At 38.0% G+C, this 25305-nt stretch overlaps 1 protein-coding gene across 7 annotated transcripts in view; it reads left to right on the top strand.

Moving 5' to 3' along the window:
• Positions 1–25305, top strand: part of LOC121312873 (engulfment and cell motility protein 1) — a 186923-nt gene that overhangs the window by 114669 nt on the left and 46949 nt on the right. For all 7 annotated transcript variants that reach the window (XM_041244750.1, XM_041244746.1, XM_041244749.1 and 4 more), the window contains one exon: positions 332–468. In XM_041244750.1, coding sequence (XP_041100684.1) covers positions 332–468 — 137 coding nt within the window. The remainder of the gene's footprint in view (positions 1–331; positions 469–25305) is intronic.

The following is a 25305-nucleotide window of genomic DNA, read 5'->3' as shown; positions in this document are numbered from 1 at the left end:
GAATATGATGAAGTGCGGCTCTAACACGTACTTAATTTCAATTCAGTGTGTGTGGTTACCGGTTTAAGGGTTAACAATCAATATTATTCTTATCTGCTAATAAAATATTATTATTATTATTATAAATAATAATATTCTGATCTGGGCGGGCATGAAACCAATACATTTTACTGTTCTGGTCTGCAGTACTTTAAAAATGAAGCAATGCTCATTTGACAGACCCTTTTCTCCTAAGGTGTCTTCAGTATAAAATAAGAGTCTGTACGGAAGGTGTTGTTGTTGTTGTTGTTGTTTATTTATTCTGACTTTTTATTTATGTCTTTTGCCACAGCCAGTGAAACCTGCCCTGATTTCCACCCCATGTTCTTCATCCATGACCGGTCCTTCGAGGAGTTCTTCTGCATCTGCATTCAGCTGCTAAATAAGACCTGGAAAGAGATGAGAGCCACCTCTGAAGACTTCAACAAGGTTAGCTGTCTGCCTGTTCATTTCAATACGGCTGGAGTTTGAGAAAATTGCAGTCTGTTTTGCGTTCCCAGTTTCACCTTATACTTGGGTATATATATGGTTCATCCAATTTAGTTTTTGTTCTGCAACCATCCAAACGTCCCACATTTCCATTGGTTTACTTGCTGGTTAAGTCTTCCAGATATGTTTCTGTATCTGTAGATTTTTCTTTCCACTGCTCCGTTAGAGATCCATATCACCAGCAGAGGGGCTATTGTGGAGGTGCCATACTCTGCGTACATATGTATAATACACATTTATGTATTTTATTTATTTTTAAATACAGTATAATCATAAATCTCGAAATACTACTCACTTCTAAATCTTTTGTAGTCATTTTTGTATTACTTTAGTATAAATACATGTTAATTTGGATTCAAATGTTGTTTTTTTCTGACTTTATGTGAACGAAAAGACACACATTTGCCCGTTTTCCCATTGGAAATTGTGATATTTTGAAATATCACTGTCCTGGTCACAAATGCAAAGTCTGTGGGCAATAATAGCCATTTTCTATACTTTCGAGGCATCAGCAATTAGTAAATAACACTTACTACCCAGGAACAAAAAAAAAAAAATTGTTACAAAATTGTTACACAGTGTTATCATATGTGATTTGTAAAAGATGCCGCAAAGAAATGAACTATTCTATAGTGAGTCTTTCCACCCACTTCAGAAAATACCATGACATTAATGTTGATTGAAAATCTGCCACTCAAACAGGAAAACCAATGTGCCATCAGAAAGCAGTTGATACAGTAGGTGTGTGTATATCTATCTATCTATCTATCTATCTATATATATATATATATATATAATATATATATATATATATATAACAACAAGTGCTTCAGAGGCCGAGTACGTTGACCAGTTAGTGTTTTTGAAGAAAACCTTGCGTGAATAATGAATGCCCCTATAGCTAACATTGAAGAATGTAAACAAACCGGATTGTCCACACGGTTTTGATAAAGTAGAGTACACAGAAAATAAATAGAGGGTAGATATATATATATATATCTATCAGATCGGTCCAGACACAGAGTAGCAATTTGATAAGCGAGATCACAGCTAATACTGAGAAAGAAAGGAAAAAAAAGATACTGTAACAGAAAACAAGAAAGTTAAAAAAATGTAAATGAATTAGAATAGGTAACATGTACTGATAATTGTTAGCTGCAGCTTTAAATTGCATAGTTTTTTTTTTATTATTATTATTTTGATTCCCTTTTTGGCAGCATTAAAAGATTTTTCTGGTAAATGTTTTGATTTTAATAGTATATTACACTTGGTTTATAATGAGCATGTTAAATCCTTGCTCTCAGATGTAAACAAGTATTTGCATTTGTCACGTTCAATGGTAATGAAGATTAAAATAATTTTTTTCGTTGATTGATATATGAGTTGCAGTTAAGAACTTTTGCATATAAGCAAAACAATGCTGATCACTTACTGGATGACGCTGTTGTATACAAAGTGTTTTATACTGGCATGTCTAAACTATATTAAGCTAGTTAAAATATTTCAGTAGTTGATATCACATTTTATTACACTTTTTTTTTTTTTTTTTTTTTTACTCGTTTGCCTTACTACTTTACAAAAAGCAAAAACAATGTAAGAATGCATTTTGCAAACTCACAGTAACAATGAACAATCAATGTTGTATTAATTGCATTGTGATACGTGTCATATCGCAACCCATGTATCATTGTGAGCCCAGAGATACACATCCCTAGTTACCTAGTCCCAAGAGCCTAAGCGTGTATTAAAACAGTTCCTGCATTGTAACAAGTAAAAAAAAAAAAAAAAAGCCATCCTTACTTCAAACCTAAAATAAACTGTTGGTCCTGTGTGGTCTTGCATGCTAATGCCACTGTTCGCTTGATCCCTGGTTGTTTGCACAATAAAGAGAGTGGCACATAAAGATGGGAGGGGACAGGATGAGGAAGCTGGAAGCCATCAATCAGGCAGCCTTTCTTGATTGTTGGCGTTGAAGCATTTAAGAGTAATGAGCACTCCACCTTTCATTTCAGATTGCAGAACATTACCGAGCACCAGGCAGCACTGCCAAGCCCTCTGGTTAGCATTGCTCTTTGAGAATTAACTTGTTGTTGACTTAACTTCTAAAGGATGTCTGAATCAAAATTCATATATCAATGTCATAATATTGTAAATAATTCTGGGAAGGAAGAAATGGCTAATTTGTGTAAACTGAAGTGACACAGCTCTCCTTAAAACCGCTCTAGTGCTGCCAGCATTAAATGCAAGTATGCTTGATTTAACTACCAGTACTTAAAAGAGGTGACATTTAGTATTGTTGACTGCCTGTAAAAGAAGGTAATGTGTTATGTGTTGTGTACCATGTTGTAAATTACGAAGCACAATAAAAGAGCATAGGCCAGCTTATAAGGAGATATTATTTTGGGTTAATGTACACTACTTAATCCTATACGGTGGTAAATCACCACCTAGGTTATTTGCTGTAGTGGTGTTGCAATGCTGGAACTAATTTAAATTTTTTTAATTTTTTTCCAGTTTGATAGATAACAAAATCAGTCAGCCAGAACACTGTGCTCAGAAATGCTGCCGTTTCAGTCATTGCGTGCGCATCATGTGTGTTTCCATAGTAATTAGTTTTGTCAATGTTCAAAATGTGTTCCCTGTTTAATCTCTATGAAGTTACTACAATTTATAGTGGTAGTTATTACAATAAAATAACAATAAGAAGCAAAGCATAACTACCCATCTGAGCTGGCATTTGAGGACACCAACTGCAGCACTTTTAAATCAGAACAGAAATACAGTTCTAAGCAAGCTGAATGTCTTAAGGACATTTTTTTATGCCATCGGCTACTAAATGTTTTTCAAACTAGAAGGGTACCCAGCTTGGCAAATCCCACCAAATTTGTGTTTGCAAATGATTATGCTCCTCGATCTATTAATGGACAGCGAATGAAGGTTTTGCTAATAACGAACAATCGGCCTACAAAAACCAAGACCCCAGAGCATCCAATGTGTGTGTGCTAAACCTTAAGAAAAAATATACAAGCATCATTGACTTCATATACTACAATTTAATAGATGCATAAGTTATCTAATGTCTGCTGTTTCTGAACTAAGTTGTATACTGTGGTTTGCTATAGAATCTCCCTTAAGAAGCCCATTCTACAAAGACAGAAATTGTTATGCAAGCAGCGTGGTGGGCTCTTGGGAGGATGAGATGCACTGCACATTAATCACACTGTCAGACGTAATCACAGTTGTGAACTATAAATAATAAACCCTAACGCCTAAACATGATGGTATTTTTACAGATTTTTGAATTGGGAAATTTAATAAATTACACAGGTAAACCATTTTGTCCTCTTCATATACACTGAACAAAAATATAAACGCCATGTAAAGTATTGGTCCCATGTTTCATGAGCTGAAATAAAAGATCCCAGAAATTTTCCATACGCACAAAAAGCTTATTTCTCTCAGATTTTGTGCACAAATTTGTATATATCCCTGTTAGTGAGCATTTCTCCTTTGCTAAGATAATCCATCCACCTGACAGGTGTGGCATATCAAGAAGCTCATTAAACAGCATGATCATTACACAGGTGCACCATGTGCTGGGGACAATAAAAGGTCACTCTAAAATGTGCAGTTTTGTCACACAACACAATGCCACAGATGTCTCAAGTGGGAGCGTGCAATTGGCGTGCTGACTGCAGGAATGTCCACCAGAGCTGTTGCCAGAGAATTGAAATTTCATTTTTCTACCGTAAGCCGCCTCCAACGTCATTTTAGAGAATTTGGCAGTACGTCCAACCGGCCTCACAACCGCAGACCACGTGTAACCACGCCAGCCCAGGACCTCCATATCCGGCTTCTTCACCTGCGGGATCATCTGAGACCAGCCACTCGGACAGCTGATTAAACTGTGGGTTTGCACAACCGAAGAATTTCTGCACAAACTGTCAGAAACAGTCTCAGGGAAATTGATCTGCGTGCTCGTCGTCCTCACCAGGGTCTTGACCTGTTCGGCGTCGTAACTGACTTCAGTGGGCAAATGCTCACCTTCGATGGCCACTGGCATGCTGGAGAAGTGTGCACGTCATGGATGAATCCCGGTTTCAACTGTACCGGGCAGATGGCAGACGGCTTGTATGGCGTTGTGTGGGTGAGCGGTTTGCTGATGTCAACGTTGTGAACAGAGTGCCCCATGGTGGCGGTGGGGTTATGGTATGGGCAGGCATAAGCTACGGACAACGAACACAATTGCATTTTATCGATGGCAGTTTGAATGCACAGAGATACCGTGACGGAATCCTGAGGCCCATTGTCGTGCCATTCATCCGCCGCCATCACCTCTTGTTTCAGCATGATAATGCACGGCCCCATGTCGCAAGGAATTGTACACAATTCTTGGAAGCTGAAAATGTCCCAGGCCTGCATTCTCACCAGACCCATTGGGCATGTTTGGGATGCTGTGGATCGATGTGTATGACAGCGTGTTCCAGTTCCCGCCAATATCCAGCAACTTCGCACAGCCATTGAAGAGGAGTGGGACAACATTCCACAGGCCACAATCAACAGCCTGATCAACTCTATGCGAAGGAGATGTGTCGCTGCATGAGGCAAATGGTGGTCACACTAGATACTGACTGGTTTCCTGATCCACGCCCCTACCTTTTTTTTTTAAGGTATCTGTGACCAACAGATGAATATCTGTATTCCCAGTCATGTGAAATCCATAGATTAGGGCCTAATGAATTTATTTCAGTTGACTGATTTCCTTATATGAACTGAAGCTGATTTTTTTAAATTGTTGCATGTTTCATTTATATTTTTGTTCAGTGTACATTCACATGTGTGCCCACAAAAAACAGTGTGCACATAAACACACAGTATGTTTAGTTTCCTTATTTCATTTCTCTTTGGTTGTGAAAAATACCAGCATGATTAATTTAGAGTTAATGGGCACCAGTATTTACATCAAAGTTTTATATCATTAAAGTAATGGCGACAGTGCTGTATCACATTGCTACATCCCTGCCAGTATGTTTCCATCTGCACACGAGTCACACAGGGGGTGATGATCACTCTTAGTTGGTCTAGCTCTAAAGCTACTGGTCCCTGTTGATAAGTGGTGTCGGTTGGGTTTTTAATTCTGTATTCAGTGTTATGAATTGGTAGGAAGAAAAGGGTTAATTCATGACTCATTTGAGCTGCCAGCCCCCTCTGTGTGAGGCAGGTTTAAATGCCCTTTCACCTTATACTGTACTCTGTTATCAAGACTTTAGTCAAACAGTGCTGTGTTAGTGTCTACCTGGTATCAATGATTTTGCCCTACTACCTGGGATACAGCTTCCTTGTACTTTAAATATCACTTTGCTCATCATATATTTTTTGAGCATGAGAAATAATTATCTATTTGTCCTCTCTATCTATCTATCTATCTATCTATCTATCTATCTATCTATCTATCTATCTATCTATCTATCTATCTATTCAAATGAAAGCTGTGAATAAATGGGAATGAGAAATTTGCTTGCACATTCTGCTACTTCTCTCTGTGCAATGGATAATATCTGGATCCGCTGTTGTCATTCCACAGGCTTCAAATTATCTCATTATGGTCTCCCTGCTCGGTGTTTCACATGCTTATACAGTAGTCTCCGGCTAAAAGAACACCCCTCGGGAAACAACCGAAGTGTTCGTGCCGAAGTGTTCTCCAAGACAGAGCAGCCACCACACACAATACGAATCAATAAATAAATATGTATTACTTGTCATGACACACGTGCATCAACATTTGAAATTAACTGAATAAATAGCAATAGGCAAGTGTTTGTTAATAAACTATAATAATAAAGTAACAGGCACGTGTTTGTTAATAAACTATAATAATAAAGTAACAAGTAAACTAACGTTAATAAGCTGTCAAACTAAATTAAAACAGCACCCCTACAAATGCAGCAATATACAGGACATGCACATTATTTAACAGAATGGTGAAGCAACTCACCAGAACTGGAAACCCCAAATTGTTTGACTTGTGTCTGATTCAGGTTTTTATCAACAGCTCTTAACAGTTTTCAGATTTTTGTAGCTTGAGAAATAGAGGCACATTTCATTGTTTGTTTACATGCCATTCTATAGTGATGAGGTGCACTCGTGGAGAACAGAATACAAAATGATCAATGATATGGCAAGATTTAATAAACCAATCAGTGTACCTCAAGACACTCTTACGATAAGACGCTTTTGAAAAGACTGAATAAACCATTTTAATTTAGGTCTGATAGAGAGTTATCAGGTTACTGTAGCATTATTAACTGTGTATTAGCCTCTTATGCATGTGCAAAAAAAGAATTTGGCAGCCATTTAACATGTAATAGACATAAGATCCAAAGTATCACGATAGTATCGAATATCATGATGCTGTGCATGGTATCTTAACGATACTCCCTATTACTTATGTTGTGGCAAACTGGAGGTTGTTTGCCACTTTCTTGACCTTTTACACCATCGTCTTGTGTAAAAGAATAGGAGCTCCATATAGCTATGTTTCAAAACAGGGTGACAAAACATTGACCTGCTTTTATACCTGCCTGCTTAATCCCAAGCAGACGTACCTCATAAAATTTGAGCACAGTGATTCAACTTCTGGCTAATTTCAACCCTATGGCATTTTGGGGGGTGTAGTCCTGCAGCAAACCCCTGGACTACACCATCTACTCTGTTATGTAATTTAAATTTTTTTTTATGGTTTTGGTTTTTTATACATTACATTCTAAGTATAAATAAAAACTATAGAGGCAATGTTTTTCACATAAATTCTGATTTACTGGGATAGAATGATCCTGCAGCTCACTGCATGATAATTTCACAGTTCTGAAAATAGCACAGTGATTGGTTTTTGGGTAGCTCCTTCTGAGGCACTTAGAGCCTAACAGGGTTATCTAATGGGTTACTTTGTTCAAATTTTATCATGGTATTGCCAGTTTCACGTTACATTTTCATCCAAATTCAGTAGTGCAATTTGGACCAGCAGCAGTACTCTGAATAGATGGGAACCGGCACGTCTCGCAATGTTTTTTTCTCTACAAGTAGTTCAGGGACAATTCATTTTGCCAATGTGACAGTCTATTGCAGCTCACAATCCAGCCAGCTCTCTAAATTCTGTTTCTCTGAATAAAACTTGAATGAGCAGAGGACAATCATATTATCTCTTTATTTCACCAGGCTTAAGAACAAAAATGCAAAAACTCACAAACATGTATTATCTCCACGAATCAAGCTAGATGCACTACTACACTGCAAACATATTGTTGCTCAAATCAAATGTCGGTATGCCAAGATAATTGATCTTGGTGGCTTTTTTTTTCATTATAGAAATTGTTACATTATTCTGGCTAGATCTGGTGTTGCTTTGTATCACCTGAGGAGCGATCACCATCATCATGACTTCCATTACATGAGAGTAGATGTTAAAACTTAATGCTGATGGGCTTCCAAGTGGCCCATCCAGTAAAAGTGCTCTGCACGGATCTGCCCTATAGCCTGGAGATTGCAAGTTCGAATCCAGGCTATGTCACTGCTGACCGTGGTCGGGATTTCCTAGGGGGTGACACACAATTTGCACAGTGGGGGCAGGGCAGGGCTAGGTCGGCCAGGATGTCCTCGGCTCATTGCGCATCAGCGACCCCTGTGGTCTGGCCAGGTGGCTGCGGGCTTGCCTGTAAGCTGCCCAGAGCTGCGTTGTCCTCCAATGCTGTAGCTCTGGGTGTCTGCATTGTAGGTCTGCAGTGTGTAAAGATGCGTGCGGCTGATGGCACACGCTTCGGAGGACAGCGTGTGTTCGTCTTCGTCCCTCCCGAGTCAGCACAGGGGTGGTAATGGTGAGCTGAGCCTAAAAATAATTGGGCATGACTAAATTGGGGAGAAAGTAATTTTTTTTTAAATTACAGATGACTAAATTAAAAAACAAACAAACAAACAAACACAAAAAATTGTTCATTTGAACCCCATTCTTGTCAAGATAAGCACCAACTAAGACGTAGCTTTACAGTAAACCTAATGTGATCCATCTGCATCTCCATCCATTTGCTTTTCTTTCTGTCTGATGATGTAGATATCCTTTTGCCTGGTGCTGATAGCTGAAGTGTAATGCTGGCTTCAGAGATGAGCTTATTTTGCATCTCCAGCGCTTCAGCACATACAATGGCTGTGATGCTGGCTCTGGGGATCAACCACAGTGCAGTCTCCCCAGCGCATCAGCATGACAACCATCTGGATTGAGCCAAATAGGGTACATCTCAAGGGTCTTCAAGTGGACACCTTCCATCCTCTGTGTTTCGTCAACTAGCCCACAACACCTCAAGAGGTCTCGACAGTGAGTCTGACGTCCCAGCATCACCCCCCCCCCCCCCCCCCCCCCACCCCCCCCCCCCCCCTCACCCACCCAGAGGTTTAGGTTCTGTGGTGATGAGAGATGTTGATGTTGATCTGAAGAGAGAACTGATCCTGTTCTGTTCCATTGTCCATAGGTATTGCCAGCCAATCTTCCGTTGTTCCACACTCTCCCATCTCATCCATTGTCCCTGCTTGGCCTGGGAAACGGCCTTTATACGCCTGTACACATCATAAATCATTTTATATTTACAGGTAACAAAATAACAACATATCCATCTGTTATAATGTTACTAATAATCAACCTACAAAAACTACCATACTGCTAGTTTAGAGAAATTGAGAAATGGAAAGTTCCAAGACAAAAAGAATAATGTGCAGGTTTGGTGGAAAGCCAATGATTTGGTTCCAAAATGATTAAAACCGCAACTGTTGCTAATCCATTGGTACAGGATGGGGGACTTGATCCTTGTCTTCAAATAGCATTGGGTGCCTAAGGGCTTGTTTAACAGTGTGGAAAGTAGTAAGCCATTGGACATTGGAAGCTAAATCTATTATCCAACAAGCTGAGGCTGTTTGTGTCTTTAACTAAAAGTTTGAATTCCCTTTTGAGGGATGACAGTTTAGACTGTTCCTTCCTGAATGTCTGTAATATGGTATGCATCGTAAATTGATTATTACTGTGCTGTGTAATGTTTTTTATTAGCTTGTCTGTACAGTTTTTTTTTTATTTTCTGTATCAAACATAGAAAACTAAACAGTACAAGCATGTAGGAGTCAAGTGTCTCTTTGGCCTCCAATTACTATGTGCCCACCAGATTATTACAGATAGTATGTGGAATTTACCCATTGGAAGAATTCTGATTGATGACTGTGGCTGTTGGAGAAGTGGAACTTCTGAGCCACTTCAGCATTACATTCCCAACTGGAAACCTTTATCAGAAAGTAGGCTGTTCACTGTCAAAGACTGGAAGCTGTTAGGAGGATGAAATAGGGAAATATTCATTAGCTGAGGGAAGAATGTGCTGACATCTGGGTCAGCAAATCAGTATAATGTGATGTGTACATGACTCGTGATGAGAAAGAGAGGGAGAAGAAAATTCTCAAGGAGGTCCCTCAGGGGCCAGCTTTTCCGATGTGGAGTCAAACATTTTATAGATACGAGGGCAGGATAGTAGGGTTTAAATGCATTTATGTATGTGCAATCAATTTCATTTTAATAAAACGTGTATTACTGTACTACAAACAGTTCCAGGACTGCACATCTTCTCATTGTTCTTCCTAAAAAAAGATGCAGATAGTGAGAACATAGCTGAGAGCGAAATCAAAGAAACTACAAAATGATATCGCAAAACTCTACCGGGAGCCATAATAGATGTACAGTATTTCAGGTTAGATTTTGAAATGTGAATTTTATTTTATTTTGTCAGTTTTTTGTTGTTAAGTATATGGGAAAACTACGAAGCGGTATTTAATTCAATATGTTAATGTAACATTGTTCAGCAAGATTTAAGCAGCTTTACGAATCAAAATGTTTTTAGTTCTATAAGGTGAACTTTTGGCCACTGTATTTTGCCCTTGCTCTTTTGCTTATAATTTGCATCTTGCCTTTCCTACTTCAAGTCATCACACACAGAGGCGAGAAAAATTAATCAGGTGTGTGTGTGTTTAATTACATTTGTTAGATTATTTTTTGAGTCACTCGAAACCAAGCAAATGAACAATGAATTGCTTTTACTTTTATTATAACTATAAATAATAGAAGATATTGGAGCTCCTGTATGATTTGGGCATTTTGTTTTCCCTGTTACTCACATGTGGTTGTAGATGTTTGCTTTTCCTTCATACTGAGCAAATGTTATTGATCTTTACTATTAAATCCAGGACATCATGTGCATAGTATCACTGATGTCAGGGACATCCCAGACACTGGACAGGGAAGAGTGTTCTGCATCGTTGTCTGCTTGTAATAATACATTTGTACAGTCCAGTTGGGTTTTTATTATATCACGATTGAAGTGCAAACTTCCACAACTCTGTTAGCTGTTACCCACTTGTATACTTCTTCTTTGTCCTGATTGTGCACCACCTTACATAAGAACATAAGAAAGTTTACAAACGAGAGGAAGCCATTCAACCCATCTTGCTCGTTTGGTTGTTAGTAGCTTATTGATCCCAAAATCTCATCAAGCAGCTTCTTGAAGGATCCCAGTGTGTCAGCTTCAACAACATTACTGGGGAGTTGATTCCAGACCCTCACGATTCTCTGTGTAAAAAAGTGCCTCCTATTTTCTGTTCTGAATGCCTCTTTGTCTAATCTCCATTTGTGACCCCTTGTCCTTGTTTCTTTTTTCAGTTCGAAAAAGTCCCTTGGGTCGACATTGTCAATACTTTTTAGAATTTTGAATGCTTGAATTAGGTCTTCTTTGTTCAAGACTGAACAGATTAAATTCTTTTAGCCTGTCTGCATATGACATGCCTTTTAAACCCGGAATAATTCTGGTCACTCTTCTTTGTACTCTTTCTAGAGCAGCAATATCTTTTTTATAGCGAGGTGACCAGAACTGAACACAATATTCAAGATGAGGTCTTACTAATGCATTGTACAGTATTAACATTACTTCCCTTGATTTAAATTCAACACTTTTCACAATGTAGCCGAGCATCTTGTTTGCCTTTTTTATAGCTTCTCCACATTGTCTAGATGAAGACATTTCTGAGTCAACAAAAACTCCTAGGTCTTTTTCATAAATACCTTCTCCAATTTCAGTATCTCCCATATGATATTTATAATACACATTTTTATTTCCTGCGTGCAGTACCTTACGCTTTTCTCTCTTAAATGTCATTTGCCATGTGTCTGCCCAGTTCTGAATCTTGTCTAGATCATTTTGAATGACCTTTGCTGCTGCAACAGTGTTTGCCACTTCTCCTATTTTTGTGTTGTCTGCAAATTTAACAAGTTTGCTTACTATACCAGAATCTAAATCATTAATGTAGATTAGGAATAGCAGAGGACCTAGTACTGATCCCTGTGGTACTCCACTGGTTACCACACTCCATTCTGAGGTTTTTCCTCTAATCAGTACTTTCTGTTTTCTACATGTTAACCACTCCCTAATCCATGTACATGTGTTTCCTTGAATCCCTACTGCATTCAGTTTGAGAATTAATCTTTTGTGTGGGACTTTGTCAAAAGCTTTCTGGAAATCTAAATAAACCATGTCATATGCTTTGCAATTATCCGTTACCGAAGTTGCAGCCTCAAAAAAATCAAGCAAGTTAGTTAGATCCGATCTCCCTTTCCTAAAACCATGTTGACTGTCTCCCAGCACCCTGGGACTATAGGTCTATAGGTACTTTTTATTTTGGATCTTATTATAGTTTCCATAAGTTTGCATATAATAGAAGTCAGGCTTACTGGTCTGTAGTTACCTGGTTCAGTTTTGTTTTCCTTTTTGTGGATCAGTATTACGTTTGCAATTTTCCAGTCTGTCGGTACCACCCCTGTGTCAAGAGACTGCTGCATGATCTTGGTTAGCGGTTTGTAAATTACTTCTTTCATTTCTTTGAGTACTATTGGGAGGATCTCATCCGGCGGCCCAGGGGATCTGTTTATTTTAAGAGCTCCTAGTCCCTTTAACACTTCTGCCTTGCTTATGCTAAAGATGTTTAAAACTGGATAGGAACTGGATGACATCTGGGGCATGTGCCGATGAAGTGAGACTGATTTAATCAGTTTGCACCACCGGAACTTGAATATTACAAGCTGTTGGGAGTCCATTAGATGAGGCTTGTAATATGACTGAGAGGTTTACACTTGGCTGTGACTTTAAATTAGCCCCCCCACCACCACCCTCCAGTAGGAGAAAATGGTATGCTAACAAAGGACGAGTCTTCAATGGGCTGAATGGCCTTTTCTCATTCTCAAACTTTTTTTTCTGTTCATATGTTTGTGTGCTTTGATCTGTGCTATCTATCAAGATAGTAATCTGGATCTTACAAAGTATGAAAGCTTAAGATTTCCAAACAGATGCACGTTACTTATAGCATAGCTATCCAGTGCACTGTCCTTATGGCCTTCCAGCTTGGAATCTAAAATCAAAGGCCCAAAAGATAAACCTACACCTGCCCTCATGAGGAGGGAATCATTGTGGAGCCACCAGCAAATTAACTTGATTGTGCCTTTCATAATTTTATTTATTTAATTTATTTATTGCATTTATGTAGCGCTTTTTATACAAAAGTATCGCAAAGCTCTGTGCAGTACATAGCAGGAAAAAAAGAACAAACCACAATACATTTGTATAGCATGTCACACGTACAACTGCCACAGTCAGACCATTTAAATAACAGTATACACATAGTAATACAAAAGCAGCAGTTTTAAAGTTACATTAAACCCACTCAGATAAAAAAGCCATTTTATAAAAGTGCATTTTTTAGTCTTTGCTTGAAAACTATAACAGTCCCAGCTTCCCTGACAAACAAAGGCAGAGCATTCTATAATTTAGGAGCTCTACAAGAAAAAGCCCTCCCTCCGGTGTTGCTTTTGTTGACCCTAGGAATAACCAGCAGCCCCGCATTGTGTGATCTCAGAGTGCAGTTTGGAAGGTACAGGGTCAATAACTACTGCAAATAACTAGGTGTTAATCCATCAGGGCCTTGTAAGTTAACAGCTAAATCTTAAAATCAATTTTATATATTGCCTGGGAGCTATTTTAAAGAGGCCAGAACAGGGGTAATATATTCACTTTTCCTGGTTTTAGTCAGAATTCTAGCGGTGGTATTCTGAACAAGCTGCAAGCAGGATACCACATGTTTTGGGCCACCAGAAAAAGTGCATTACAGTAATCAATTCTAGATGAAACAAAGGCATGCATTAGTTTATCAGCATCAGATACAGAAATAATTGGTCTAAGTTTAGCTATATTTCTCAAATGGTAAAAATATACTTTAGTATCTTCCCTAATATGAGTTTCAAATGATAGATCAGGATCAAAGATGACCCCCAAACTCTTAATTTCTAGTTTAAGTTTTGATGAGAGATTTCAAAGGTCAAGCTCATGTAATCCCACATTTCCTTTTAGTTGGTTCTGTGATCCCACTAGCATAACCTTTTATCTGAATTCAACATTCGAAAATGGAATGATCTACAGAATCCAAGGTAGCACTTAGATCAAGAAGAATTAATACTGATGGAAAGCCTGAGTCAGAGTTTATGAGCAGATCGTTCACAGCCCTGATGAGGGCTGTCTCGGTGCTACGTGCAGTACGAAACCCAGACTGAAACTTCTCGAATATACCATTAAGAGTTAGAAATTTTTGTTATTGAATTGCAACAACTCTCTTTCGAACAATATCTAAAAACAACAGGTAGTAGACCTAAGAAAATAATTCTGCATCCTAACTTTCTCAGTTGTCTTGTTAAGAAATGTAAGAAGTCATTGTAGCTGTCAATCTCAGATGTACAATGACAACACTCTGTCTTGTGATCTAATAATCTGTGCACTCTTGGTTCAATATCCTTTACTTTTGCTCCAAGGAGGCAGGTAACAACCCTCTTTACAGGGTCTTTATGGCTAAAATCACTGTCCACACAGCGTATCATTGAATCGCCTACTAACACCACCTCCCCCCTGTTTTCATCCAGCACTAGGTCGTCATTGCTCAGTTATTGGAATCTATTGGCTAGATTAATCTCCTCTGTGTTGACTGTTTGGTGTTATCCTCCTCTGTACTTTTTCTAACAGTTACCCAGTCCACACTCACTTCCTGCCTTTTATCCATACAGTACAGATACACATACAGTTCCACTGTCATGCTGTGGCACTGAAACGTCACATGAAGCGGGTGCATTTATAAAGTTAAAATCAGAGTGATTTTCAGTCTCCCCTTCAGTATCCAGAACTAAACAAATGTTATTAATTCTGTTAAAACTATTTACAATGAATTGCTCATTTTCGCTTATGCTTCAAAGTATTCCAATTTGTTTTTCAAGTTCGGCAACCTTCTGCATTAAATAATACATGACAGAGCACTACTTGCAAATAAAGTCTTCCATAAATTCAGATGTGCTGACCACCATATACATTTCACAAGAGATACAGATCAAAGCACACATTTTGGAATCCATAGTGTGTGGAAGACAGTAAATAAATAGGATTTATAATAATTTAACAAGGACAAGAGCAGATGAAAAATGGTGAAAAGTGAATAAAAACAAAAGGTAAAATTATAGCATAGGTTACGAGTGACTTACCCCTGTTCTGGACCCAACACAGTTCCGCTGAACCAGCAGCAGCCTTTTACAGGTTAGTAGGACTGGTGGAGGTCTCACAGGTTAGTAGGACTGGTGGAGGTCTCACAGGTTAGTAGGACTGGTGGAGGTCTCGCAGGTTAGTAGGACTGGTGGAGGTCTTAGAAAGTGGTGACAAGAAACAGTGCAGCTGTTCTTCAGACACCAATTTATAGATCCAACAGCAATTAGCACAGTACCTGCATCAATCTGGGCCAGTTCACCGGGCAATTCAAAAAGGAACGCAGCCACACCATACCAGATTAAGTACTAGTAATGTGGAACAAGCTACTCAATATTTAGTCAATAATAATAAACTGGTAAAATGAACTTACCACTTACAGTAATGCCTCAATGGAAAGCTTCTGTAAATCACAGGTTAAGAGTCTCCAACAAAAAGTCTGTTATGGTCTCCAACTCAGTTCTGCTTAGCAACATTGGGTGTTCCAGCTGGTTCTGTTGACCTCAAAAGGTGTTTAAAGACTTTTAGTATTGGAGCTGCATAGAATATTTTGGTTTAATTCAATTGTAAAGCATTTAGTCACTTTTCAACCAAAGCTAGTACAACATCTGATATTATTTTGACACAAATGCTGTCTCGTGCATACAGTCCAATCAACTGACCTTTTACACATGACTGGATAACAGCCTTATTGAATACAAGCTTAAACATTTAATTGTGTTAAGTAATGGTACTGGGGGTCTACAAAGATTGTATTTTGCACCTGGCGGAAATAATGGTTCTTCGATAACCAAAATTAGGCAGTGTAGTGTACTTGCATTACAGCAAACAGCAAAACGCATAATTTCGATAGGCCTCTCAATACCTCTTAGTCATAACTGATCTATTTAAATATTTCCTGGCACTGCTGCCCTTTTGGGAACCATCATTCATATCATTCAAACTGAACTATATTTTAAGGACAGAGCCATGTATATTAGGCACATTACCCACATTTTAGCTTCATGTCTGAATTAAGCATCCTCTATGAGGATGTACTTATATGAATCACTAGCTTTCCTGCCACCACAGTAAAATGTATGTATTTTATCTCAAGGCTATAATTCAGAAAACAGGTGCAATATTGTCTGCTGTATATTCAGAATGGCAGTGTGCCTAATTTGCATGCCACTTTTTTTACTGAACTTTTTTTAGGAAGGGCTGATTTTGGCATAGAATACCCCATCTGTATTTGACAGCTTTGATCAAGTATTTGCTTTAGCTTTCTGTTGGACATAAAACACCTTTGATGTTATAACAAATTTTGTATTCCTGTAAATGTCTTGGTTTGAAGTAAAACTGCATATTCCAAATGTTGGAGCACATTTTGTGTTTTTTCTGCAACACATTCAGTAGTTTTTATATGTTACTGAAAATCTGAAAATAAAGTTCAAATCACAGGACGTGTGACTGCCAGAATGTGCTGTGATCTGTAAAGGTGTCTATGTAGCCACTGCCATTTCATCTGGTCAGAATTGTAGAGAGATTACACAGTTTGCTTTGCGGTACTTTGTAAAGTGGAAGTTTGCTGTTGATATTGAGGCAACTTTTAAGTTCTCCTCATTTGATTATAGCTGTGGGTGGGAGCAGGCTAGATTTGACTTCTTCAGGCCACACTTCAGTTTGTCAAATTAGATTTCATTGACATTTAGCACAAAATAAATTAATTTACTTAAACAATAGCTGAGGGGCAAACCAGCAGATGCTGCTTTTTCAAATGGGAGAGAGAGTGGAGGGGGGGGCATTTGCAAATAAGAATGCTTATTTGTCCTGTATTGGTAAATATGTAATGTTTTTTTTTTTTTTTTTTTTCTTAATACTATACTGCCTTTTAGATTATATTACATTACTGTTTGGACCACAGTCTATAATCCGAGGACTCGAGAGATTTAAATTGTGGTACAAAAAAACAATGTTTGTTACACTTTGCATAACCAGGAAGATGGTAACTCCTTGAAGACATTGAAAAGGTAATGTGGCATGGTTTTGAATTATTATTATAAATAGAGCATTCTTCATTTCTCCTCTTTGTACATCGTAAAGATCACTCACGAGGGCTATATTCTAGCTTAAAGACCTACTTTTATAGAAAGGTGTGTGTGTTTTTTTTTTTTTTTATTTTATCCCGAATTTAGTCGTGCCCAATTATTTTTTGGCTCACCTTACTGCTACCACCCCTGCTCTGACTTGGGAGCAGCGAAGACGAACACACTCTGTCCTCCGAAGCGTATGTCAGCCGACAGCTTCTTTACACACTGCAGACTAACCAAGTCTCAGATCTACAGCGTCGGAGAACAACGCAGCTCCAGGCAGCTTATAGGCAAGCCTGCAGGCTCCAGACCAGACCTCAGGGGTCGCTGGTGTGCGATGAGCTGAGGACACTGTAGCCGACCTAGACCCCTCCCTCCTCCCGGGCGGCGCTCAGCCAATTGAGTGCCACCCCCTAAGAACTTCAGGTCACGGTCGGCAGTGACATAGCCTGGATTTGAACTTGCAATCTCCAGGTTGTAGGGCACATCCATTAAAAGCACTCTGTGTGGATGAACCACTCAGGAGCCCCCTTAGAAAGGCATTTTTATGTCTCTTTTGTTTATTTGTAAAGCTCTTTGAGATGTTGCTTTTAAAGGTGCTATATAAAATAAAGTTTATTATTATTATTATTATTATTATTGCATTTACATGTTACGGTAAGGTAAAAGACCTGCTATAATCAATTTAAAACAATTTAAAAGTGTGTGTGTGTGTGTATATATATATATATATATATATATATATATATATATATATATATATATATATATATATATATATATTATATACACACACACACACACACATACAGTACCAGTCAAAAGTTTGAGTACACCTGTTTGAAACCAGGTTTTTCATGATTATCTATGCTTTTAACTGTATAAACTTGACTATAAACACTTACTATTTCATTATATGATACGTGTACTTATATAAACTGCTAATCATAAGTGAATTGCATTCAAAAATTGAAATTTTAAATGAAAATGTAAATCTTGTCAATTTCAATGAAATGGTCACCCAAAGCACAGGGATTTCAGTCTGGAGCCCAAGTCAGTTAAAAGTCTGAAATGTGTATAACACGGTGTTAGAACACTGGCCTAAGTATAAAAGTGTCTTTGTTAGATGTTCTCTGAGTTAACTAGCATGTTACCTAATTAACCTTTTGTCACCAATTATTGTGAGGGTCCATGATTACTATAAATATAGGTAGCATAAGCACAAGTTTGTCATTCCTGAATGTAAGGGAGCAGAAAATAGCAAAATACGCTCAGTTAAGCATAGAAAAAAGATGACTTTGTAAATACTTGAAGAAATGAAGGTCAGTCTTTAAGACAAATCGCAAGAACTTTACAAGTGTCTGTAACTGCTGTGGCCAAGACCATCAAACAATTAGAAGAAACTGGCACTCATGAGGACCGAACAAGGTCAGGCAGGCCAAGGGTGACCTCAGAATCAGAGAACAAGTTCATTCGAGTCACAAGTCTGCGAAACCGTCGATTAACTGCCTGTGAAATACAAGCTGAGCTAAATGCTACTAGAAGTACAGATGTTTCAACATCAACTGTTCAACGGAGATTGCATGAAGCTGGCCTAACTGGAAGAATTGCTGCAAAGAAACCATTGTTCAGAGTGCAGAATAAGAGGAAGAGACTTGCCTGGGCCAAAAAACACAGAAACTGGACGTTTGAGGAGTGGAAGTTGGTCTTATGGACCGATGAGTCAAAATTTGAAATATTTGGGTCCAACCACTTAGTATTTGTAAGACGCAGAGAGGGTGAGCACATGAGTTCTGCATGTGTGGTTCCCACTGTCAAGCATGGAGGAGGCAGTTTCATGGTCTGGGGTTGCTTTGCTGGTGACAGAGTTGGTGATCTTTACCAAGTCCATGGCAAGCTCAACCAGCATGACTATCATAGCATACTTCAGAGGCATGTCATTCCATCAGGATTATGGCTACTTGAGCAGTCCTTCATTCTTCAGCAAGATAGTGACCCGAAACACACCTCAGTTGTGCAAGAACTATCTGGTGAAGAAGGAAAGTGAAGGACAACTCAATCTAATGACCTGGCCTGCCCAGTCTCCAGACCTCAATCCCATAGAAATTGTATGGGACGAACTGGTGAGAAGAGTCAAAGCAAAGCTACCCACAAGTGCCCTACATCTCTGGGAATTGCTGCAGAAGAGTTGGGAAGACATGTCGGGTGATTTCCTGCTGAAACTTCTTAACCGAATGAATGCCTTGTGTTTGTGAGGCTGTTATTAGAGCAAAGGGTGGCTATTTTGAGGAATCCAAGATTTAGAGACAATTTTCAATCTTCTTGAACATTGCTTTGATACTCCTTATGTTTTGTTTTGTATATTGTAACTTTTATTTTCAGTTTCAAGTATTTACAGAAACATATACGACGTAAAACTTTGTCAATTATGAACCAAAAAACTAGTTTCCAGCAAGTGTACTCGAACTTTTGACTGGTACTGTGTGTGTGTGTGTGTCTATATAACCAATATTCTTTCAGGTGAATTTCCATGTTTTTTCATGATACAGTTGTCCCGTGTTTTACCGACACCCTCGCATACCGCCGGCTATTCTCTCTGAACAAAATCACGATATATAAAAACAGTGCTATATTTACCCGTTATATCGCCACACCGCTGTCCGCAATCTGCCAACTTCCAAAGCCAAGCAAACGTAAATGAAAGCATTGTAGTTTCCCTCATTGTAGCGCCAGCGAAATAATCATGACCAATTAAAACAACAAAGTTATGCAGTTAACCTTTGACTCTCTTTCCTAATTCGTTGTTAACTGAACGTTTGTACCAATGTCATCAACATTCCCGCTCCCAAAGAAAAACAAAGTACAAAATGGCGAGGCGACCCTACATTTAACACCAGAGCAAAATAAAAAAAAATCTATATGTATGCATCTGAAAATTTAATAAAGCAAGACACCACAAATGTGAGGCATGCAGTCAACAAACCATTTCCATATATCCACCACTCTGTCTGAAGAAGTGCATCCTAACTTCTGTCCGAGACCCTGTCTACAGGCAATTTCCAAGCATGTCCTATATTGTTGACCCCTTTTGTGGTTTTAAAAATGTTGATTAATTCTCCCCTAACCATTTTATTTTCTAAGCTAACTGAAGGTCAGGTTCAGGCCATTCACTCTATCTTCATAACTCATACACTTTAGCCCTGGGATTAGTCTAGTTGTTCTTCACTGGACTCCAAATTAGGCATGTCCTATGTGCTGTTAGCCTCTGTTTTAGAACAATGAATAACCCCAAAGAGGTCATGTGCCAGATTGGGCTGTAGACAAAAGACTGTTTGATACTGAAACTAGAGAATAACAAGTTATACAGGCTGGTTTACTGTTGCAGATGGTGAAGTGCTATTTATGGTTTAATCTCTAAATTTTCATATCCCAGTGAGAGTGCAAATCTGACTCAGATAATAATCTAGTGTCTGCATTGTGGGTGTGAGAATTAAACATTATAGATTGCTGGCTGAGAGCAATAACACCTACAAAATGAGGAAAAAATGAGTACAGTATGTCTCATCAATATTAAAACCTTTTAAATGCCCTTTTTTTGTTTGTTTGTTAGAATGTTCTTAGCCGTCTATCTGCTTCTGATATTTCACGGGCATTTTGTTTTTAGATTAGTGTTTTCAACATGGCTGATCATTCAAAGAAATAGAAGTTTCTCTTCTCGGTTCTCTTCTGGAGGAGAGTAATAGCTTCCTCCAAAACCATTTTATGCATAGAGATGTTGTATCCTTAAGCTGTTTTAAGTTGTTAAATTTGTGGCTATAACTCTTTAATTTACAAGTACATGTCATACTGTGAATGTGTACACACTAGGCTTTCATAAGTGAAAAGTGAGATAGTCTGAAACACCCTGTTCAATACAGATATAAAAAACACAGAAAGAGATGCTTTTTAGAAGAAAAAAAAACATTATTTATTGTTTGTAAAACATATGTTAGCATAGCCAGCTCAAATCAGGCAGTGCAATGAAACTTCAACATGTAGGGAAGAAGGAAAAATGTTTTTGAAGAAATTGATAGGATTTTGTTTTGTTTGTGTTATTTTGGTTAAAAGTGAATGTTTAAAACTGACTGCAGTAAATAAACATACGAGCACCGCCTCGCTTGCACCATACTTTTTGTTGTGAATCTTTCCTTAAGTCAAAACAGTGACTTAAATACTACACTTTGAACAGTGTATTCGGAATATATGTCCTTGTGCCTTCGATGTCGCCATTTCTCTTAATCTGTAAAGATTTTGTGTGAAAATGTTCTTTTACTGCACCAAGATAGGTCTGTCTTCAGCTCAGCAGCAACATTCCAAAACACATGCATTCAAGGCTATCTCCTAATATGGTCATCTACCAGAAATACGCAAACAGGACCTAATTTTTAAAGACCTGAATCTTCTCTTTCCAATGACATATCAGGGCTTTCTCTTACAGTGCCTGAGTAAAAAGATTTAAAAGGCCAGTTCACTGGTTGTATATTTAACATTGGGAGTACCCTAGGAAAAGAAATTGGCAACACGGTCTGCCAATTTCAGAAAGCAATATCTTATAGCAGTGTGGAATGAAATTGCATGCTGGTGGCAATTATCACATCATTGTGATATGAATGCAGAGGTAAATTGGTTCAGTTTAGCAAGCTGCACATCACTGGTATTGTGTGGTTTTTGTTGTTGTTTTTTTTTAAGGTGAGAAGGGTTAACTACCTTATAATGGCAACTTATCTAAGAAATGAAAGAAAAAAAACATACCGTGTTGTTGGAAAAGACAGCAACCATGAGACAGAAAAGTTACAAGTGGTGTACAGATGATTCCCATTCTTACATCTTAAAGCAGACCCTTAATACTGTTTTTCCTTTTTTAAAGCACCAGTAACAAAATGTGGTGCTATGGGTGTATATAGATTTCTGTATTAGGCTTTACAATCCTTGGATGTTACAAATCCTATTTTTCTAGATCATGATCCTATGTTTGAGTGATCCAGGTCAACTAAGGCTTCAAATGCCAAACAAGGCTTCATATAATCTTTTGAGGTCTATAATCTATGTGAAGATTACTATAGTGCATGTCCTGTCAAGAGCTACAAAAGGCTCTCGCTGAATAATCTCAATGAGTCTGTAAACCCCTCGGGGACAGGACTATCGGGAGCAGATTTGAAAAAATGATTTTAATTACTCCAGCTACCAATATAAGACAATTAACTGCACCATATTCTGCTGATAATGTATGTTTAAATGTGATAAGCAAATAATGCTAATAAATACATATGTTTTTGTTAAGATCAAATGCTGTTAACACTTAAGCCCTGCCCACACTATACCTTTAAACCGTATTAGTTTCCTTTAAACTGGCGTAAAAGTGCTAAATACGGTTAGCGTCTACACTACGCAGTGTTTAATACTGTACTCACCAGACTCGAGACCACCTCAGGGGGTTCTAATTAGATTGCAAGGGCAGCTAGGACGGTTAGTGAGAAGTGTGGACGCTGTAGTGCCGAACTACATTTTTTGTGTATCCTCCAATATCCTAAAATGCTTTGACATGTTTTGGTGCGTCCACAATTACACATATAATACTCGGAACAGGGACCTGAAGGAATTGAGCGACTATCAGTATTGCTATATCGTATACAATTTCTGAGGCTTCTTGTAAAATGGTGGATCATGGACTGACTTGATCAGATGCCGAAATCAATGCACATTGATATCTGGAGTAATGACATCGGTCAAGCTAAGAAATGCTATGACTTCTGCTAAAATACATTGCATGATGGCATAGTGTCATCTTAAGTCCTACAGTCCATTGCGCTGCCGAACTATTTTAATAGGGTTTGTACACATTAAGCCCGATTAAACAGTACTTTAGTGTGGATGCTATGAGCTGGATTAATTGAAACATTTTTCGGTTCTCGGTTATGTAGAGTGGAAAGGGCCTTAAACCTGGATCACAACATTTCACAGCACATTTGTCAGAATTCGGTGTTCAGGCATTTTTTTCTTTTAGAGCAGAGGTCTAATATAAAAAAAAATATTAAATTTAATGACACCATAAATGCTTGTTCTCTTATCATGAGTGTAGGAATATTGTTAACTGTTGGTTGAAATAACAAACGAGTCCAGAATAAAATGCAGTTTTATTCTTATTGCAGTAATTAATACAATACAGTTTTCTGAGTAGAGGTCGTTGTTTGAATGAGAGATCATTCAATATCAGCAAGAGACTAATAATCACGGTTAAGTTTAAATGTGTAAAAGCCACCCAGTTAAATATAGTTACCTGAAACTCAGGAAGAATGCAGTGCCAAAAGTAATTTTAGCATAGCAATATTTAATTAGTCATTAATCAACAGCATAGTTTGTATTTTTTTCGTATTTAGAAATATGAATGACAATTTGAAAATGTTTTCTTATAAATAGTTTAGTTCTCGTTTTGTAGAAAATATTTTTTACACATTAAAACAGTAGTATTTCATGCCTAACATTAGTTGACATCAGATCTCAGACAATTAGACATTTGCCTCAGCATTTCATTAACATAAATAAGTAAAAATAAATATAAACGATTCGGTTGGTCTAATGATTAAATAAAGTTATTCAACTGACAAACTATTATTGATACCCAGAGGATGAACACTGCTTTATAACTTTCCATTAGGCTTTCATGTTACAACAGGGCGCACTAAAGTATTTCTTTGCCTTCAGCCCGGGTGGCTGTGGGCAGATGCTGAAGAAAGACTTCAGTGCCCCCTGGGCTGTAGTACATATTTAATATATGAATCTGTCAAGTGAGGCAAGGTTGGATAGTAAACTTTACAGTCAACTCCACTTTATTATTATAGTTATTTGTTTATTTAGCAGACGCCTTTTATCCAAGGCAATTTACAATGACTAGGTTGTGTGAACTATGCAGCAGCTGCAGAGTCACTTACTACAACGTCTCACCCGAAAGACGGCGCACAAGTGACTTGCTCAGGGTCACACAGTGAGTGAGCCAGAATTTAAACTGGCTGGGGACCTCCTGGTTACAAGCCCTTTTCTTTAACCACCGCACCACACAGCCTTCTCCCACTTAATTGCATACTGAATAATTGCATAAATAGCTTAGCTGCATAGCATGCAGCTGGTCCTTTTTTTTTTTTGTGCATTGTTTTTTATTTTGTTTTTGATTTTATGATTTGTATGATATGGTTAAGTGCATATCGGCTAAATGCATTATTCGCTCAATTGCATAAAGCTGCACAGTCCTAAAATCCATTGTACATTGCATTTTAGTTTGGATAATTGGATAATGCAAACAACGTTCGAGTGTTAAAAGAAAAAAGAAAATAAAAAATTTAGTGTTTCAGAAATAGCAGGGACGTAGAGTTCATAGCAATGGCATGATAGCGGGAAAAGCCGGCAAGAAAGATACAGAAAATGGCCAAGCACACAGCACGGTACGAGCCGTCATGGAGGCAAATGGTTGTCAGTCCTATGACCGTTGTTTATTAACTCAATCGGACGAATTCTGTTCCATCAAATCAAACTTTCAGGCATCATGGTATCTAGTCTATGTACCCATTTATTTATACATTATCTAATTGATTTTTTTCTAAAACCACAAACTTTAGGTGATCCTTTGTGTGTCTGTTCCTTGTAAAGTGCTGAACTGTTGGTTCATTTAGTTTTTTACCTGCCTCGCCTACATATTTTATTACATTTTATACAACATATACTATATACAAGGTTGCTATCCTTGCATGACGGATTAAGACTGAATATTTATTTTCTTTATTTGCAATTTCACTTTTATCTCTAAAAATTTATTTGCACACTTTGTTCCTTAATACATCTATGATCCCTTTGTTTACTGTGGACTAAAATGTTAGCCAAATTTGCATCCTTTTTAAAAGGTGTGTGTGTAGTACATCTTGTCTGCAATTATCTAAAGCCACTTTAGTGATACATTATTCTTTTTCTCTTTCACTAGATTCAGCCGTCTCTGAAATGCTGTTTCTGCTCTTAACACGTTTTGAAGTATTACACAC

This window comes from Polyodon spathula, chromosome 3 (assembly GCF_017654505.1).
Source record: "Polyodon spathula isolate WHYD16114869_AA chromosome 3, ASM1765450v1, whole genome shotgun sequence".
Lineage (NCBI taxonomy): Eukaryota > Metazoa > Chordata > Actinopteri > Acipenseriformes > Polyodontidae > Polyodon > Polyodon spathula.
This window is presented reverse-complemented; position numbering and strand designations above follow the sequence as displayed.